The following is a 20,603-nucleotide window of genomic DNA, read 5'->3' as shown; positions in this document are numbered from 1 at the left end:
CACAGTCCCCATCGTGTTGGTATTTCTAATTGAACCAGCCTAGAGTGCTGCTGTGCACATTTCTTGGAACTGAAGACAGCTTCCTCTCACAGGCTGGCTTCTGAGATTACACCTTCTTCTGCTTCTTTTCCAACTCTATGACCTTCCAAGGTAAGGAGCTGGCTGGGTCAGGGCTCTGGCGGGCCTGCCCTGAGGAGTGGTCTCTGCCACACAGTACATTATGCCAAGGTTACAGGTCCAAGGGCGCTGGGTGCATCCACTCTCTGCACCTGCGGTCCTGCGGAGACCCACAGGCATCTCTTCACTCCTGCGCGGCAGTGAGCACCGCCAGCCACTTGAACACACCAACCTGCCCGTCTCTGCCCAGCCCCAGCCAACCTTCCACAATGTGCCCAAGCGCCCAAGCATCTGCCATCCGCTTACCCATCCCTCCTGCTACCCATCAGCCCGTCCGTCTATGCAACCACCCTCCTGTCTGTCTGCCTGTCCCTTTGCCTGTCTTTCTCCCCTACCCACCAAAACCCATCCTATCGTCCCCCCCCCCCCAGGCTTTGCTGCATCACTCAGGAATAGCAGCCATGCAGCCAGCAGCTCAGCCCCAGCTCCTGAACCTCATGTCACCGAGTGGCCCGTGCCTCCTTCAGCCTCAGCCAATCCCCGTTCACCATGAGAAAGTGTGCGAGCCGTGTCCTCAGATCCTGAATGAACCCCATCCACCCAAGGAGCCATTGGCATCACCGTCAGGGCACGTGCCTCGCCTGCGGGCTGTGGTGGAGAGCCAGGCCTTCAAGAACATCCTGGTGGACGAGATGGACATGATGGTCTCGCGGGCGGCCACTGTCATCCAAGCCAACTGGAAGGGCTACCGGCTGCGGCAGAAACTTATCTCCCAGATGACAGCGGCCAAGGCCATCCAGGAGGCCTGGCGAAGGTTCAGCATGCGCAGACTGGTGCGCTCCAATAGGCTGACCACGAGGAAAGCCAAGAGGGAGGAGGAGGGCGACATCCCTTACCACCCGCCGCAGCAGGTGCGCTTCCACGCCCCCGGAGACCAGCCGCTAGCCATGGTGAGCAAGGAGACTCAGTTCCCATCCTCAGACAACCTGGTCTGCGCCACAGCAGCTCCAGCTCCCTGGGCCAGCGGCGTCCCCAGAGGTGGCCTCCAGCCTCAGCAGCCTGTGGCCGGCACACACACAGGGCCCAGGCATCAACCTGGCACGTTGACCGAGACTGCCCAGAGCTCCTGCCTGATCAGACACCTGGAGGGGGACAGTGGGAAGAGCAGGCATGTGGCTGCCAAGACCATCAAAGGAGGGAACCCAGAGCCAGCAGCAGCAGGGAGATATGGCCAGGCCGCCCATGGACCCCTGAAGACCCACACCCACACCGAAGCAGACGTCCCGAAGGCTGCACCGCATACGTGTCAGGTCAACAAGACCCTTACTAGGGTGTGCCCAGCGGCTGCCACCCCTAAGTGCTCATGCACGATGCCCACGGCACCGAAGGGTGCACCGCAGATGTGCCCTCCTTCCCCAGCATCAGTCACGAAGATGCACTCGCCAGCCTGCCCTGCTTCCTCGATGGCCAGGCCCCTGGCCCATGTACGACCCAACTCTTCAATCTGCAGCACCACACCACAGGGGCCTTGTGTGGTCCCCGTGGCCAGGACACAGCCCCCAGGAGCTGCTGTGACCTCCAAGCTCAGGGCCGCACCACGCTCAATAGCTCCTGTCAGTAAGGCCCCGCTACATGTTGGCCACGGGCTCCCAGTGGCAAAGACCTCACCCCAGAATCGTTCAGTGACCAGAAGCCAACCTCAGACATGCGCAATCCCTACTTCATCCAAACCTTCCTCCCAGACAAGCCCCCTGCTCAAGTCCTCACCACAGACACGCCTGGCAGCTATGATAACCAGGACCCCAGCTCAGATACGTTCTGTGGCTGCCATGCTCAGGACCCTGTGTCTGGTCCCTACGGGGGCTGCCTCAAATCCCAGGGGTTCCCCCCAAACTCCAGTGGTTGCTAGCATTCCCAATACCACATCCCAGAGCCAGCTAAACAGCCTGAAAGCCAAGGTCACCCTCAGCACCAAGCAGACCACTGCAGTTGTCAAGGTGGCTTCTCAGTCATACTTGGCTGAGGGCAAGGGCAGGTGTGGGCCCCATGGATGCCTAGACCACGTGGCTTCTAAGCCTCCAGCCAAGTCTCCACTGGATGTGGAAAAGATAAAACCTGTACCCCCGAAGGCCCCCAGGAGGGAAGCAGCTCCCAAGACTCACACAGCTGTTGTGACCAGGGCTCTGCCTTGGACAAAAGTGACGGAGGACAGGAGCAAGCCTGTGCTTCAGATCCAGGAGAAGGCAGAGATTGTAAGGTTGCAGTCTAAGGTGTACATGCCTGAGGTGTTTGTGACCCTTTCCCAGGCCCAGCTGGCTGTCCCCCTGACCAAGCTCTCCCATGCCCAGCCAGCCCCTGGCCATGCCCGATCCCCGCCGGCCCCACCCTTCTGTAAAGCGGTGTCCCAGTCTTGCATGTCATCTGGGCTAGCCACAGGTCCACCTGAGAGACAGCGTCCACATGTAGGTCCCTCTGCCACCCTGCCCTCACCATTGGCTGCACACCTGATGTCACTCACAACCCAGCTCCGACCTGCTGGCGAACAGGTCAGGTCTGTGCCCCGAGCTCATCTGGCCTCACCACATCCAGTCTCGGCCTCCCCGCAGGCATGCTCCCCGGGGATGACCTTAGTTCCACCTGAAGGTTACCTCAACACATGCCCACCTGCCTCTGCTCCCCAGCACTACATGGCCTCTTGCCCGATAAAACCCTCACCTCAGCTACGTCCACCCGCTGAGCACTCGAAGACCATGAACAGCAAAACCACCAAGGCCGCGTGCCAGGTCTGTCCACCCACTAAGCTCAGCAAGGCTCCATCCCTGGCCCGGCTCATCACATGTCTGGCCAAGGGTCCATCCCAGGCCCATCTGCCCATGGGGCTGACAAAGGCCCAGCCTCAGGCCCAGCTGGCTACTGAAGCGGCCAAGTGCCTCTTGGCTGCCCACACCACCACTGACCTCAGTAGCAAGACCCCGTCGCAGCCACTCCTGAGCAATTCCAAGGTGCCTGTTCAGTTCTGGCAACATATTGGGACACTTAGCACTGGACCCTGCGCCAAGCCAGATGACAGGAATGTGGCCCAGCCCCAGCTCCATAGCCATGCACAAAACAAGGCCACCCAGAACCCATGTTCAGTGGCCATGGACACCCAAGGCATGCTGGTACCTCTGATGGCTCCCACCGGACACCCCACATGTAATGCAGACTGTGGTGACGGACGGGCACGGACCCCACCTCCACCCCCTCCACCCACCCAGGCAGCGTCCTGCCATGATGACCTGGCAGCATCCATTGCGTCCCTGTGTGCAGACCTGGTGGCCATGCTGGACTCCCCTGAGGACCTGCGGGCGCTCCTGGCCAAGACATTTTCTCAGGGGGAAGTAAGGACAGTGTTGAGCCAGGCTCTGTCCCGGGAGATCCTGGGACCTTCTGTGGTTAAGGCTCTGCCTCAAGGCATGCTGGGAATGGCATTGATGAAGGCACTGTCTTGGGGTGAACTGGGCATCTCCCTGTCCCGGGCCCTCTCTTGCGGTGAGCTGCGTCCAGAATTCAGCAAGGCTACACAGGGCAAGCTGGCCGAGGCCCTGTGCAAGGTCTTGACAGAGGACGAGAGGGCCACTCTTAGCCAGGTGCTGTGCCAGGGCGAGCTGGGTGCCGTCTTCACTCAGTCCTTGGCCCAGATGGCCCAGAGGACAGGTGCCTTCCTCCCCAAGGCCACCTCGAAAACGGTGGGGAGTCGGACGACCGCAGCGTCTGCCCCGGTGGAGATGGCCTGCAGTGGGAGCGAGTTCGTGGCGTGGGGACCTGCGCCGGGCCCTGCGCGAGCACAGTGTGGCAAGGTCAGGCCACCGTGGGAGGCTTTGTTCTGGGGGCGTCCCGAGGGGGTCCTGCTGGGGGAAAGGGCTGGGTCCACTTTAGAGGGGTCCCCAACAGACTCCTTCTCCAGAGGGGTCACCAGCCCTTACGGGTGTCCCCTGCCTACACTGTCCCGGGAGGGCTCGGCCCTCTCTTCTCTGTACCTGAGGCTGTTGGATTTTGACTTCATGGCAGGTGGTGAGGGTCCCTATGTCCCCAGGCGGCCTTTCCAGCAGCTACCTCCTGGTCCGTGGCAGCCACTTGTCGCCAATGGTGCAGGCCCAAGCAGTAACCAGCCAGCAGGGACCAGTAGCCCAGCCCCAAGCTCCCGCCAGGCACCTGTGGCCAGCAGGGTTTCCTCTTCAGCGGTGTCATACCGAGAGGGTGCTATGGTGGCCAGCAAGCACTCAGGTGACATGGGTGGCGGGAAGTCCTCCATGTCCCAGCAGCCCTTCACCACCTGCCGGGGCAATGTGTGTCAGTGTCCAAACCTGGGGACACACAAGATGTCCCCTTGTGGCTACTGCTCTGACGAAGTCAGGAATCACAGCCCATTGCCCAAGGAGACTCTTCGGCAGATTCTGTTACCAGGGCACAGACTAGTCTCGCTGCCCTCAGGCAACAAGGAAGGGGTCGCCTTAGTGAGGGACAGGGTAGACGAGCGACATGGTAGCCAGTCAGCACTGTTGGTGAACCCTAAGTCCCCCAAAGCCTCCAGCACGTCCCCCCCGAAACTTGGCAGGCACCTCCAAGCCTCCTTGACCCCACCCCGTTCCCGGAGGCCGGCCACTGGCCACCACGTGTCCCTTCTGGACGAGTTGCTGGCCACGTTCCCGCAGCACCCACAGATCGTGTTAGCCAAAAGCTATCTGGGGGGCTCGGCAGGCCGCTACCAGAACAGCAGCGACTCTCAGAGCTCCCTCAGCACCCACTTGGCCACTTCCTCCACGTCATCCAGCTTGATGCTGTCAGAGGCTCTGGAGGGCTTCAGGGAGGGCAGCCTGCTGGCCTCCTGGCCAGTGTCCAAGGAGCCCAAGGAAGGGAGGCACAGGCCCCCGGGGCACCTGGACAGAGAGTGGCCAGCTGGTCTTCAGCACACAGACCCCAATTTTCAACCCCTGGAGCCTGGACCCTCCCTCTTGCACAGCACCAGTCTGACCCTGAATGTCCACTGGGACTCGGACAGCGAGTCTGACTATAGCACTGAGGCCCTGCCTGATGGGCTGTACCAGGACGGAACTGTAGCCCAGCATAGGAGTCAGCTCTGTGCCAGAGACTTGAACCCAAGCGCTCGCGAGGCACTGGAGGCCAGTAAGGGGTCTCCATGCCTAAGCCAACAGTTAGAGGCCGTGGGACTGTGTCCCAGCTCCAATCAGCATGCAGGGTTCAGTCCTGTGTGCCCAAGCCTGGCTTATCCATCCGAAACCCATAGGGTGTTCCCAACTTCAGCCCAGCCATCCATAGACAATGGGATGTCTCCCGGCCTGACAGAACCACTGGGTTCACCTACAGAGTTTAGACAGCCATTTCTCTACTATGGTGGGTCCTCTACCCATACCCAGCAACACAGGGCTTTCATGGTACCCCCAAGCTTTACCCAGACATACCCTGCTAGTGTCAGCAATCAGGCGTGGGCGGCTTCAAGCCAGGTCCACCCATCTGCCGCTACCTGGGGAGGCACCCAGATGCCTGTGGGCAGTTGGCCACCACCTGGCCCGTCCTTTGTGTCCGCCCAGGGCTCAGGGTGTCCAGACTCAGTCCAGACATCTGTAGCCATTGGGGTGTCTCCAAATTGTTTCCAACCATGTGTGTCCTGCAGTGCGCTTTCCCGTTTCGGCCAACCTTGTACGGCCACAGTTGTAACCTCAAAGTGTGCGCAGCCGCCCGTGCCCCACAGCATGTCTCCAAGCCTAACACACCCTTTTGTGGTCGGCGTTATGTCCCCAGCCCTGGCTCACACCTCTATGGCCAACAGGGCTTCTCCAAGCCACCATCAGCCAACCCCAGCTGGCAGTGTGTTCCCTGGAGAGCTCCAGATGCCTCTGTCCAACAGCGCTCCCCCCAGCCTGAGCTCACCCTTTCTGGCTCCCAGGGAACGCTCTAATCTGCCCAGTCCATCTGTGGCCACCCCGGGAAGCATGAGCCTGCTGCCGCCCACTGTGGTGTGTGGGGTGGGTCGTGGGATCAGCAAGCCAGCCGTGGGCCCATGTCAGCTCGCACAGGGCCAGACCCCTTTGCTCAACCTAGGGGGTTCGTACTCCCGTGTGATGAGCACATTAAGCCAGCCATGCCTGGGACCCTGCCACAGCCCCGGGGACAACCTCCTGATAGGGGCTGCGAGCCAGTCCAGCCCCCAGGATTGCACCGTCCACTCTGAGATGACCCAGGCCAGCAAGGGGCCCTCAGGCCTTGTGGCTCCTGAAAAGGATAGTGGCCTGGCTTTAAGGGCCAGTGTTCCATGTCAGGCTTGGTTCAGGGGCATAGCCCCAGGGATGCCCCAAGGGCCTGTGGCCACAGGACTGTTCCTAAGTATGTGTCAGGGGGCCAGCCCACCCCCAGTGACTGCCTGGGCTTTGCCGGCAGATGTCCACTGGACTCAAGGGAAGGCTGCCATGGCCAGAGGTGTTGGTCAGGGCCCATGCCTGGCTGCGATGCCCAGTATCCAGATCCCATCTGAGTTTTTCTCAAACCAGCTGGGTGCCAGCCTCTCCCAGACCTGTGCCCCTCTTCCTGTGACGTTAGACCCCCAGCTCCGCTCTGTGGCCACCATGGTTCCACCCAGTTGCCGATATGCAGGCATGATCATTCCAGATGCGCCAGCGGGTGCTGTGGCTGGAGGTTTGGCCCAAAGTTCTATAGATGGAAAGGTACCCTTGGCACTGGCCCCCAAAGCTGTGGTTGAAAGTGAGACACTCAGTCTTCCTCAAGGGTCTGTGATCAGGGGCGTAGGCAAGAGTGTTCCCCTGAGGCCCACCGGAGCTGTCGTGACCCAGAATCTACCTCCAGAATCAGTGGTTAGCAGGGAGGCTCAACACTCCTGCCGAGGCCCTGTAGCTGGTGACGTGGCCCTCAGCCTCCCTCCAGGTTCCACGGCTAGTGGTCAGGCCCTCAGTTACACTCGAGAGACTGACAAGGAAAAGCCGAGCCCAGCTGTAGAACCCTCACCACGTTCCCACTCTCCAGGCCTCAGCCCGAGCTCTGTGACTGGAGCTTCCGGCACGCCCCTCTGTTCTATGGCAGGTGGCGTGACTCCAGGGTCCATGCTGGTCGGGATCAGTCCCCGCCCCTACCAGGCACAGTCTCGGGAGGGCTCTCGAGTCCCTTTCTTGGCATTCCATGTCACCAGCCTGGATGTGTCGCCAGCAGCGCAGAAAGTAGCTCAAGACCTGCAACACTCACCCACAGTGTTGTCAAGTGCCCCACAGGCAGACCCTGGGCTGAAAAAGCCTGTGGGTGTTGATAAGGTGACCCTGCTGAAGCCAGGACAAGTAGATGGCACAGTGCCTGGTGTAGACTCCGTCAGACCTGAGGGCGTTGAGGTCATTCCATGGAAAGGCCTAGGCGCCATGGGAGGTGAGGGTCCTGGGTGTGAGCCCCTGGCAGCTGAACATATTCTCAAAGACAGACTATTCTCAAAGGCCCAGTTAGAGGAGGAGGCTCCCAGCCGAGTCAGCAGCGTGACCCCCGCTCCTGAACAGGCGCCAAGTTCAGGTGGGCCCCCCAAAGCCAGGTGTGTCACCCCTCTTCAGCCCTTTTCCTCGGAAGGCGGCAGCAGTCCCCGAAGCCTCTGCCCTGCCCCCAGAGCCCCCTGCCTGCAGGAGGGTGACACTTCAAGCCAACCTCTGCCTTCCAGTGCCTCGGTGGCACCACAGGCGAGTCCTGGCAGTTCTGGGACAACCGAGCTGCCTCTGGGGTCAGAGGCCAGGCCAGGAGACCCCTGGAGTCTCCAGAGCTCAGCTGAGACTGACTCAGCACCCCCACCTAAAAACAGGGCTTCCAGTGCCTGCCAGACGGGAGCACCTCAGACCCACACCGGGAGGAAGCACCAAGAGCCCCTCACTGCTAAAAAGCCCTCCAGGTCCACTCAAGGCAGCCTTGTCTCAGAACTTCTAGAAGGTCCCATAAACAGATTGCTCCCCTCTGTCCGTCCACAGAGGAGGCAGCCCTCGGGGACACCCATCATCCATGTGGGGGACGGGAAGGGGTGTAAGGTACCCTCCGGAGTCCGACAGGTGTGCCTGGGCTGTGAGCCATCAAATGGCTCCCTTCTTGATGAGGGACACACCGACCAGCCAACAACGGAGCTGTCCTCCACCCCTCCTGGGGGCCAGAGGACCCCTTCTGTCACATCCCCTGGAGTTAGCTGTGATGGTGGCTCCCCGGTCCCTACCACACCCCGTGGCCAAAATGTTGAGAATGTCACCAGCCCTGCCACTGCCTATGATGGGGGCTCCCGAATCCCCACTCCTCCTCACAGCCGCAAACAACATGACACAGTCCCTAAAACTAATTTCGATGAGGGTTCCCAGAGAGTCCCCGCCATGCGCTATGGCTGCAGAGTGCAGCAAGAGCCTGAGACGAGCCTTGGTGGGAGTTCCCAGCTTCCCCAAACCACACCCCCCAACCGGGAACGCTGTGCTGCCGACCTCAGAGCTGTCTTTGACAGAGCCTCCCCAGGGCCCACCACACCCCACGGCCACAGACCCTATCCTCCAACACACCCTAAAACTGGCCGTAATGAGATAACCCCACCCCCCACTGTACCTCAGGGCCCTGTGGATGCTGGCCTGGCTTCTAGCCAGTCATGGAATTCCAAAGTCCCCAACGTGTCGGTCAGAGCCACAGCACGTGCTGGGGCACCTGGAGGCACATGGCCTCCCAGCGGGGGCCACAGGCCGTGGGACCTCTCAGGTACAGAGGCAGCGCTGGACCGCAAGCCCTCGGCCGAGCTGCTGGTGTCGGTGCGGGCCATGGAGAAAGTGGTCGTCCAGGCCGTTGTCACCATCCAGGCGTGTGCCCGAGGCTACCTGGTGCGTCGCACTTTGAAGGTATGGCATCAGTGGGCCACCACCATCCAAGCTACGTGGCGAGGCTACCGTGTGCGACGGAATTTGGCAAGGTTGCTCAGGGCCACCACCATCATCCAGGCAGCCTGGCGTGGCTACTGTGCCCGCAGGGTCCGGGCCCACCGGCTGCTGCTCCCCACCGCGTGGCCGGTGCTCCAAGGCCGAAGCTCGGGGCGCGAGGACACCAGGACCAGCTCAGAACACCGCTGCTTCCTGTCCTGCCAGCCTGACATCTGCAGCGTCTGCCAGGCCTTAGGGCCCCAGCTCCAGAGTCCACCCAGCGTGGTGATGCTGGTGGGCTCTCAGCCACGCACCTGTCACGTGTGCGGCCACACACTGTCCACACGCGTGGTGCAGGGCTTCGGCCAGGGTGTGTCAGTCCAGCCTGGTGCTCAGTGGGCCTCTGGGTCCTGGCGGAGTCCCTGGCTCAGCCAGCAGCACAGAGCAGCCTGTGCCATCCAGGCAGCCTGGAAGGGCTACAGGGCCCGCCGCCAGCTCCACCAGCAGCAGTCTGCGGCCAAGATGGTCCAGGCCACGTGGAGAGGGCACTACACTCGCAGCTGCCTCACCACCGATGCCCTCTTGGGAACAGGAAGCCCGTGGGACAGCTCCAGGGGCACTTCCCGCCATCCCTCAAGGGCCTACTCTTCGCACTGGCCTGGCGTCTAGGCCCCTGGCTTTGGGCAGAGACACCGTGATAGCCATAGGGCCCCATGAATCTTGTGAATAAAGCGTGCTACAGCCTGACTCTGGTCACGTGTCTTGAGTTAGGGGCAGGACAAGGGGAATCAGATCATGCCAGCGGCAAGGACTCTCAGTGCCTCCAGCCCTTATGGTATCTGTAGCTAGCGTTGGGGCACCCTAACTCCTTTCCAGGGGACACAGGTCACTAGCGAGGAATCCCGTGTATCACATGGCTGATGACCTGACTTCTGAAATGTCATCTGGGGCCAGTGAGATGATGAGCTGGTTCAGTGCTTGCTGCTAAGCCTGTGTGATCACTGGGACCCACGTGATGGGGAGAACGGACCCCAATTTGTCACCTGACCTCCCTGAGGGCGCACACACGTGCGAACACATACACAAGCATAAACATGTACAATACACGCACACACATCCACATATGCACATGTATAAACACGTGCACACACAACCGTACATACATACCTGGACATACATATACATGCATACGCCCCAAATATAATTAAATAAATTAAAACCTGTCATCTCAGCATGAGTGGCTGAGGCAGGAGAATATCCAGGAGTTTTCAGCCAGCCTGGGCTACACAGTGAGACTTTAGCTCAAAAATAAAGATTAGCAGCAAGCCGCGTGAGGACACCTCCTGCTGCAGGCACACCTCCTCCTGAAAAGGCGTCTCGGTGGCTGAGGCGCCCCTCCGCGTGGGTGAGGCCCTCGGAGGAGGAGCCTGGCGGCCAGAGAGACCAGGGTATTCAGCTCGGGTTTGGGGCGGCCGTAGGAGGGGATCCCCGAGCGCCTGGGCGGGGCACCGCGTGTCCCGGAGGGAGGCAGCGTTAGAAGCCTGGCGCTGCGGCCGGCGGAGGAAGGGCGGCGTGGGAACCCCGGAGCCGCGCACCCGCCACTCCCGCGGCCCGCCTGCAGGGGGCGCGCGCGGGCGAGGTCTGCACCGGGCCGCGCACCTGCAGCCAGGGCGGACCGCGGGAATGGCGCGCTCCCGGCTGCTGCGCCTGGCGCTGGCCCTGCTGCTGCTGCTGCTGGCGGGACCCAGAGACTCCTCGCTCACAGGTAGGTGGTGGGGGGCGAGCTTGTGGCTCCAGGGGACAGCGGGGGTACGGACTCAGGGCTCAGACCCTTCCCTCCCAGACAGTGGGCTTGGGACCAACCCCTAGGGCCACCTCAGCTGGGACAGAGGCCAGTGGCTGCGCTGACGCTTCAGGGGATTCTAGCGCAGCCCCGTCCCATTCAGGAAGTGGTGAGGACCCAGAAGGGCCAGGCATGGGCTGGGGGGCTCACTTTCTGTCCTTCAGACAGCTGAGCTCTTCATAGATGGCGGCCTAATTCTGAAAGTCCTTCGTTCACCCAGGAAGCACACTGCCAAGTCACCCCACTCTCTGCTTTCTTTTCTTTTTTGCTTCTTTCTTTTTCTTTTTTCTTTTGTTTTTCGAGACAGGGTTTCTCTGTGTAGCCTCGGCTGTCCTGGACTCGCTCTATAGATGGGGCTGGCCTGGAAATTATAGATTCTCCTAGTGCTGGGATTAAAGGGGTGCATAACCTCTGCCCAGCTCTACTCTCCTTCCCTTTAACTTTCCAGTAAATCGTGAGGACCTGTTGAGTAGGATTAGTGTTTGCCACAGCCCCCTTTTTGAAAACTCGTTCTATCCATTCATTTAAAACCTTAATTGACTCCAGAGTTCTGCTTTGACTTGGGTTCTGCTGTGGCACCTGAGTCAATGCCTCGTCCCCAGGAATTTTTCATAGTTTGGATTCACATTCCTAGATTCCGTGGCTGCGGGCCCCTGGAGACTGAGAGGTGGGAAGTCAGCCCAGCTCCCCCTCCCAGCACTAAATGTTATTTCCTCATATCTGCTGTGTGGGGTGAGGCTAGGAAGAAGCAGAGCAATCATCACCTCTGGGCAGAAAGGATTTGGGTGGGGCGGGGCAGTTGACAAGTGACCTTGTGCCCTGTACACCTGGCTGGAGCCACCTGGATCTGGGAAGGAAGTCATAATAGGTGGACCAGAAACTCTTTCCACAGCCTCTGAACTTCTCTGGGGGTGGGACGTGAACCAGGGAGCGGGAGGGAGGGTGTGAGTCAGAGACCGGAATCCTGGGACTGGCAGAGGTGGGGCGTGGCTCAGCGGCAGAGGGTGTGGCCAGCTTTCGGGGCAGGATTCAAGCCCTAGTCTAGGTCAGGGCTTCCCAGTTCTCAGGATTCTACAACTTCTGGGTGGGAAAAGGGTGCCTATACCCGAGGAGCAGAGTGGAGTAATGCTTCAACTTTCTGAGACTCAGTTTTTCCTTTTGTAAAGCGGAAGTCTCAGGTAGTCAGTGCTCGAGCTGTAACAGGTGGTGCTCCGGAGCCCAGATCTTCGGGAGTCAGGTGTGGTTGCCTTAGGTGCCCAAAGCACTGGCGAGCGGAGCTCAGAGTGAGCATGCTCAGCCACGGGTAAGAAAGCAAGGCCTTGGCATGCTGAGCACTGGCAGAGATGGAACCATGAGCAGCATCCTAGTCCAGGCTAAGCTCACAGGCTTCATAGACACTCCATCTTTTTTTTTTTTTTCTTTCCAGGTGTTGCTTTTACACTATTTTGGGAGAGCTTAACAGCTCAAACCAAAGTTCAGAGTTCTTAGAGTCAGCCTTGTTAGGCCTAGATCGTGAGACCTCCAGAACACGAGTCTGATGCAAACACACAAGGGCTTTATTCACACTTAAGCTTGGGCAGTCAATCGTCCCTGAGGGACCAGTTTCAAAAGAGCGGCCTCAAGTCTCAGGAGGGCAGAGTTTTTAAAGGGGGATTTTATCCTTGGCGTTACAGGGTAGAGTAAGATTGGGGGGTGGGGTCAGCAATCAAAGGAATCTTTAGGCTGATTGTTCCGAGCCACCTGGCCAAACTATAAGATATCTGTACGGTAGCCTGCTGGGTGGAGTACCTATTAACACATTCTGTGGGGGCGAAGGCCACGTGGTTTTTCTCAGAACCAGAAGGTGGGGGCCAAGTCACTCTAAGGACAATGAACTTAAGATAGCGTCTGAGAAACAAAATGTAGTTAGTCCCCAAACGGAGTTTTCTTCAATTTCTTCATTCCCCCCTTTTTTCTGGTAACCACGGAGGCCAATTTGGGCTCCTCAGAGATCTGATAGCTGAGTATTGAGTTGTTGATATCGGGATCTCAAAACTGAATAGTTTCCAATCTTTGTTTTGTATATTGTAATAGCTTCGTAAGAATGCAAGGCCCAAAGGTTAGCAATAGCAGAATGAGGAGGGTCCCGTTATGGTGGAAACCTATGCTGCTAACCAGGGGAGGCATTAAAGCATGATTGGAACCAACTTCGGGACTGTTCCTGTTCCCTTTTCTCTTTTCTAGGCCTTCTCGTTCTTTAGCCATAGGATCTTTAACTATGCCTGAGTGATCCATGTAAAAACAACATTCTTCCTTAGGGGCTGCACAAAGACCCCCCACCCCTTGCTGTAGGAGTAAGAGGTCTAATCCTCTTCTATTTAGTAATATAACTTCAGGAGTCCTGCAAGCGGGAGACGGCGGTCTCTAATCTACTGATGTCCTCATCTCTAGACTCCCTAAGCTGGCTATGGTGGCGATCCTGTAGTACAGGATCCTATTCTGGCCCCTGCAGCCCTCAGCCCCAGGATGACAGCCATCCTTAGGGGAGAGATGGGCTCCCTCTTGGCTCTGACATGTAGGTCCATCAGGGCTGAGGAGGAGTGACAGGTTAGGCAGGAGACTAGCTGCACCAAGATGCAGAACTGGCCAGGGGACTGTCCCAGCTGGCCGTGGTGCAGGGAGCCAGTCCTGTGAACAAGCCCACCAGGGATTGGCGGGAGGGATCAGAAACTTAGTCTTCTCAGAATCCAGGTTAGATTACAGAACTCTTTCCATACCTCAACATCACCTACGCACATCCCCATTCCCTGGCCTTCGAGTGATTGGAGTGTGAGTCTGGCTGAGGAGGGTTGATGCCATCTACATAGACTATGATCATCAGAGGAAATATAGGTGCCCATGATGGTGACACCATCATAATAGGGAGGGTTTGCATTGTAGTATAACCAACAGGACTGGGTTAAATCAGGCCAAGACCCGTTAATGGTATGTACCATTAAATCAGACCTAGACCTGTTAATGGTATGTATGATTAAATCAGGCCTAGACCCGTTAATGGTATGTACCATTAAATCAGGCCTAGACCCATTAATGGTATGTACCATGAGATCCCATAAGGGGTCAGTATTGGTGTCCTGAGTGGGCAAACAGTTAGGAGAAGGGGTCACGGGTTTCGCAGTGCCCTTGGCTGTAGGAGTTGGTTTAGGAGTGGCCATTGGATTTGTGGGATCCTTGGGTATAGAAGCTGGTTTGGGTACTAAGACTGGGTTTGGTCCTAATCCCTGAGGGGTGGTCAGGACTGGACTCACAGTTAGGAGAACCCTGATGATTCCTCCATCGTCGTATCCGTATTGGCACACTCAGATACCAAAGTTTTTACCTTTTTCTTGATTGTAAGGTTTTCCTAGCTCAGTGAAGGTCATCCTGAGTTGGTTACAAGGCTGCTTGTCTCCTTTGGTTGAATCATTCCTACACAATCACAGTTTGGCCAAGATCCCTCTGGATAGTTCCTGAGGCCTCCGGCTTTGGTTGAAACTCAGGGGCCCTGAGTTTCACATCTCCAACTAGCACAGAAATAGTCACCACACAGATGCCCAAATTTATGCTTCCACCAAGGAGGGCATCATAAGTTGAAGGGCACACATAGTAAGGAACTTTTCCTACCCTCTGCATTGGGGATGATTTGTAAGAGATCAAAGCTAAGCTCGGGAAACCAGGTTCCGTGGGGAACCACCTTTGAGACTCTAGTAATAACTGTTCCATAGTCAGCCTTAAGCCTGTCAGGTGTGGTTTATAGGGGTATGTGGGTTCTGGTCAGCAGCACATATGGTTAGAAGTCCTGAGAGGGCTAAGATCTGGAAAACTTGAGCTTTAAAGGGCTGCTTCCATGGTGAACTGTCCATTCTGATGCTGGAGGATTCAGACAGTCCTCTTTGGTGGAGAATGGGTTAGCTGGTCTGGTGTGGTGTAATGTATCCAGGCAGCGATCCCATCCACCTTAAGAGCAGTTGGTGTGGTCAGCAGAATGATGTAAGGTCCTTTCCATCTGGGCTCAAGTGTGCCTTGGCCAAACCTCCTCACGTAGACCCAGTCTCCTGGTCTGAACTTATATGGCTCTGGAACTGGGCCTGCTTCTCAAGGGCATGCAATTTAGACCAAACTTATTTATGAGCCCATTGGGTTGCTCTGACTCTGAATAGTAAGTCATCTAGTTTTGCAATAGCTGCCGACTGCAGGTTAGGCACAATGGGAGCTGGAACACCGTACATGATCTCAAAGGGTGAGCCCCAGCTGGTAGGGAGAATTACCCACCTGACAGAGGGCAAAGGAAGAAGCGTCACCCAGCCCCTGCCAGGCTCTAAGGTCACTTTAGTCAAGGTCTCTTTTAGCATTCTATTCATTCTCTCTACCTGTCCTGAGCTCTGGGGTCTGTAAACACGATGCCATTTCCTGTCTGCCCCAGTGAGCCTTGCTATGTCCTGACTTACCTTGGACACGAATGCTGGTCCATTATTTGACCCTATCACGGGAGGAAATCCATACCTGGGTAAGGTATCCTCCAAGAGTTTCTTGGCTACTACCTTTGCGGTCTGTCTTGGTGAGAAACGCCTCTGTCTATCCGGAGAAGGTATCCACAAGTGCTAGCAGATATTTGTAGCTGTATTTTCCTGGCTTGATTTCTGTAAAATCAATTTCCCAATAGGTCCCCAGTCTCTTTCCTCGTAGTTGAGAGCCTGGATGTTTGGGATTACCAGAGGCATTAGTTGGCAAGCTTTACAATTTGTTGAAATCTCTTCGGGGGGTACTCTGTATATTTTTGAAGGTCACTGTAGAGTGTCTGACCACGTCAGCCATCCTTCTGGTGCCCATGTGGGTGACTCTGAGAATTTTCTTCAGAATGGTCCTTGCTAAAGAGTTAGGTAATATTAGCTTACCTTTAGGCAATCACCACCAGCCCTCCAAACATTGACTCATGGACAGACTCTTGGGCCATTTAATTTCCTCTTTGGTATAGACTGGTTGTTCTGGCAGGTTGGGTTGGGTGGTTCGGAGGGCTCTAGCTGTCTGATCATCCAAATTATTTTCTTTGGATACTGAGGAGGTTCCTTTCTGATACCCTGTGTAGTGGGTGATAGCCAAGCTCTTAGGTAACCAGAGTGCTTGGAGCGGTTGCAGAATCTCCTCTTTATTCTTGACGGTTTTTCCCTCAGCAGTGAGCAGGCCTCGTTCTTGGTAAATGGCACCATGTACATGGGAACGAATCCCTCTGTTTCAGCAGTCACCGCTGCTCCGGCTTTTCTCTGGCCCTCATGGATCAGACTGCTTCCGTCTATATACGAAGTGTGATCGGCCCGGTGAGGGGAGCATCCGTCAGGCCTGGCCTGGTGCTATGCACTTCGGCCAATATCTCAGTGCAGTCATGTAGAGGGGGTCCAGGTCTGGGTCCGGTAGGAGGGTCACTGGATTCAGGGAAGTCGGCGGCTGGAAACTGATCCTGCTGGGGCTGATCAGCAGGGTCTGGAATGGGTCATCCTGGCATGACTGAGCCATCATGGAGTCATTTTAGCACTCCTTCACTGGCATGTGGGGTGGTAACAATTAGGTGTTGCCCCAGGGTGCGCTTATCTACATCCTTGACCCGTAAGGCGGTGGCTTCGAGGAAGCACAGGCGAGGGGCAGCTGCTACCGGTGCCAACGTTCTGGGTAGGTATGCTGTGGGCATTCCCAAGGCCCCGGCGTTGGCGTCAGAACTCCCTTGGCAATCCCTTTGTGCTCATCCATGAACAGGTGAGAGGGCTTAGTGATATCCGGCAACCCCCAGGCTGGTGCCCACAGCAGGGCCTGCTTCAACTTTTCAAAAGCCCGTTGCTGTACCGAGGTTCAGTGAGAGCTCGCAGTCTCTTTTGTGACTTCATAAAGGTGCTTAGCTATTTCTGCAAAGTCTGCAAAATCCAGAGCCTGTAAAATCCCGCCGACCCTAGGAACTCTTTTACCTGGCGGCGCCTGCTTGGGACTGGAATGCTGAGGACAGACTCTTTCTTGGCCTTGGAGGGCCAGCGCTGTACCCCTTCCAGGATGGAGCCGAGGCAGGTCACCTCAGTTCTGCAGAGTTGCACCTTTTTGGCTGAGGCCCGGTACCCTAGGTCTCCCAGGACTTGTAGGAACCTCTGGTCTCTTCCAGACAGCTCACTTGGCCCTTGGCTGCCACCAAGAGGTCATCTACATACTGGAGAAGGATAACATCTGGGTTGTTAGCCTGGTACTCACCCAAGTCCTCATGCAGGGCCTCGTCGAAGATGGTGGGAGAGTTCTTAAATCCTTGGGGTAGGCGTGTCCAAGTCAGCTGTCCGTTGATGCCTGCCTCTGGGTCATGCCATTCAAAAGCAAAGTATTCCTGGTGTTTGGGTGGCAGGGGGAGGCTGAAGAAGGCATCTAGGATGGTAGATCAGTCTCTTCCGGTCAGTATGCCGTGGCAGAGCATACCTGCTATCCATGTAGCATTGACTGCCAAATCCTTTCCCAAAATTAAGGCCTTGGTCAAGGCTTTCAACTCAGCTTTCTGTGCAGAGGTTCCTGCGGGGGAGACTGGGAACGAATCCCTCTGTTTCAGCAGTCACCGCTGCTCCGGCTTTTCTCTGGCCCTCATGGATCAGACTGCTTCCGTCTATATACGAAGTGTGATCGGCCCGGTGAGGGGAGCATCCGTCAGGCCTGGCCTGGTGCTATGCACTTCGGCCAATATCTCAGTGCAGTCATGTAGAGGGGGGTCCAGGTAGGGAACTCAGCAAATGTATGGGTACAGAGGGGTGAATGTCCGTCACCTGCCGGTTGACAGCTCTCAAGTCTTGGATCGGCAGATAGTCATTTGAGTTAGGCTTTTTAACAGGCAACAGGGGAGTATTCCAGGCAGACTGGCAAGGCCTGAGAATCCCAAGGTTGAGTAATTTACAGATGTGAGGAGTTATTCCTCTCCTTGCCTCCAGGGACATTGGGTACTGATGTACCCAGGCAGGATCTGCCCCTGCCTTGAGTTCCTCAAACACTGGTGGCCAGTGTATGGCCAGTCCCATTCCCCCTGTTCCGGCCCAAGCCTGAAGAAATTCCCACAACCAAAGGTCCAGATTTTCCTTATGAGCAAGGGGTTGCTCATACAATTTGTATTCAGATTTGGAGGCCGAGTTGACCATAAAGACTTGGATAGGCCTTCCTTTATCATCTAGTAGCTGGGCTCCTTCCAGACCAAAATGTATCTGGGCCCTCCTTTAGGTTAATAGATCCCTCCCCCAAAGCGGGTAAGGGCATCTGGGATGAGCATGAATGAATGGGTCACCTCCCCACTCCCCAAGTCCACAGATCTTCGGGTAGTTCATGAGTATTGTTTGGCACCTGTGACCCCTTGGACCCAAGATTTCTTTGAGGTGAGGCACCCATCAGCCTTTTGGAGTACTGAACATTGAGCTCCTGTGTCCAGCAGAAAGTCAAGAGTTTCCCCTCACCTTAAGAGTTACCCTGGTGAGGGGGTCTGCACCCCACCCCTTCAGTCATCATCTTCTCCAGCAAACAGGACTGTGGGCATTTCCTTGCCCAATGGCCCTCTCCTTTACAGTGTGCACATTGATTCTTGCCTAATGATGTTGATGACATTTGGCGTCTTCCCTCTGGGCTCCTTCTGTCAGCAAGTTGTTGGAGTTGCCGCTTTCTTTGAGCTCGGCTCTCGTAGCCAGGAGCATTCTGCCTCTTCCCTGCCTTAATCTGCTTCTCCTCTGTGCTATCTCCATTATTGTAAACCTTCTCTACCAACTCAACTAGATCCCTCAGTGACTTTTCTCCTAATCTTTCTAGTTTCTGTAACTCTTCTTAATATCTGGTACTGACCGGTTAATGAAGGCCAGGGCCACTGATGATTTCTAGTCAGAGTGCTCAGGATCATAAGGAGGCTAGCGTCTGTAAGCCTCCATGACCCTCTCTAAGAATGCCGGTGGACTTTCATTAGGCTCCTGCCAAATTAGTGGGCCGTATGGTGGCTGCTTTGAGACCTGCCAGCAGAGCCTGGCAGTAAACCTGGAGACGCTCCTTACCCGCACCTGTGTTGTAATCCTAGTCGGAATGAGTAAGGGGAAAGGCTGCATCTATTATGGCTGGATTCTGAGTGGGATCGCCCGGATCCCCCAGAACATTTTTCTGGGCCTCCAAGAGGATGCATTCCCTCTCTTCTGTAGTGAAAAGAACCCACAAAAGCTGTGGACAATCATCCCAAGTGGGTTGGTGAGCGAACAAGACAGTTTCTAAAAGGCTAATAAGGTGTTTCCAGCTTTTGGAGAAAGGAGCGTTCCTGTTGAAGAAGAACTCTTAGCAGGAGAAGAGAGAAAAGGCTTAAGCCAAGGAAGTGGGTTAATAACAGTCAGGTCCTTCTGACCAATATAAGGGACCTAATCAGGATGTCCATGTGCTTTCTGAAGTACTTTGTCCTCTATTGCTAATGAGGTCAAAAGATGGAAGGTTCCTTTCGACATCCATCTGACATTAAGAGTTGGCCGCTCTGAGCTGCAGTATGTGGTCATCCTTCCTCTCCTTGCATCTACTGAAAGGTTCTGAGCCCTAACTTCGCTGAAATGGACCCAGGCGAGCTCAAGGGGGTGAGGCGTGGTCTGTCCCATAGCGTCTGTCACAGTCCAATACAAAGACTCATAAACACAAGCAACAAAACAGAAAGACAAACAGGAACAAAGTAGCCTTCTAAGAACACAGAGAGGAGACTGTTCAGTGGGACTCTTCATCCACCAAAAGTCTCTCCAATTGGTGGGTGGTCTCTCAGCCACCCCAGAGACAAGGCGGGTGGGCTCTCCTCAACCCCTCCAACCTCGTCCACCAAAACCAGACGGTGGGCTCCCCTTCACCACCCCAGGGCCAAGGACGCCTCCTTGACCTCCACAGCTGTGATTCTTCCATGCACCCACTCTTAGCCATGTCTTGCCATTTGTACAGATACCTTGAGGCTTTCCAGAACTGAAAGTAAGCACAAAACACAGAAACACTTACCGGCACAAAACACAACACTGACAGAGACACTTACCAGCTGGTACAAGACCCTCAGGTCGAGATTCTGGAGGGCTGGGGATCTCGGTGGGACCTCCAAATGCTATGCCTAGATTGCGAGGCCTCCCACCCTGAGAGGCCAGCAGAAACACGAGGCCAATACAAACACACGAGGGCTTTATTCATGCTTAAGCTCGGGCCATCAATCATCCCTGAGGCAGCAGGTTAGGAAGATTGGCCTCGAGTCTCAGGAGGGCAGGGTTTTTAAAGGGAAAACCTGCAAGCGGGGAATTCCAAGCCTTGGTGCTACAGGTAGGGTAAGATTGGGGGGTGGGGTTCAGCAATCGAGGTGACCTTTGGGCTGATTGTTCCGAGCCACCTGGCCAAACCACAAGGTATCTGTACGGTAGCCTGCTGGATGGAGGACCCATTAACATATTCTGTGGGGTTGAGGGCCACGTGGCTTTTCTTGGAACCTGAAGGTGGGGGCCAAGTCACTCTAAGGACAATGAACTTAAGATAGAGTCTGAGAGTTAGCCCTGTTATCTTCAACTCCTTCAGCCACTGACAAAAACTCAAGTTCAGAGCCAGCCTCAAGCTCCACCACCTCAAGTCCAGAGCCAACCTCTGGCTTCACCAACTCAAGTCCAGAGCCAACCTCTGCCTCCACCACTTCAAGTCCAGAGCCAGCCTCTGGCTCCACCACC

General features: G+C 56.3%; 2 protein-coding genes across 2 annotated transcripts in view; both read left to right on the top strand.

Moving 5' to 3' along the window:
* Nucleotides 1-220: 220 nt before the first annotated feature.
* On the top strand, nucleotides 221-9,707 carry Iqcn (IQ motif containing N). The gene is made up of 4 exons (XM_055618776.1): nucleotides 221-388; nucleotides 549-2,978; nucleotides 3,018-3,956; nucleotides 8,742-9,707. Exons 1-4 carry the CDS (start codon nucleotides 221-223, stop codon nucleotides 9,705-9,707), a joined length of 4,503 nt encoding a protein of 1,500 aa, XP_055474751.1.
* Nucleotides 9,708-10,695: 988 nt separating this feature from the next.
* The window catches only part of Cist1 (colon, intestine and stomach enriched 1), an 11,998-nt gene continuing 2,090 nt past the window's right edge, over nucleotides 10,696-20,603 (top strand). The window contains exons 1-2 of the mRNA XM_055618668.1: nucleotides 10,696-10,803; nucleotides 20,458-20,587. Coding sequence (XP_055474643.1) covers nucleotides 10,722-10,803; nucleotides 20,458-20,587 — 212 coding nt within the window. The 5' untranslated portion in view covers nucleotides 10,696-10,721. The remainder of the gene's footprint in view (nucleotides 10,804-20,457; nucleotides 20,588-20,603) is intronic.

Source organism: Psammomys obesus, unplaced genomic scaffold (assembly GCF_907164565.1).
Source record: "Psammomys obesus unplaced genomic scaffold, mPsaObe1.curated_primary_1811, whole genome shotgun sequence".
Taxonomy (NCBI): Eukaryota; Metazoa; Chordata; class Mammalia; order Rodentia; family Muridae; genus Psammomys; species Psammomys obesus.
The sequence above is the reverse complement of the archived record's forward strand: the minus strand, read 5'-3'. Positions and strand labels throughout refer to the sequence as shown.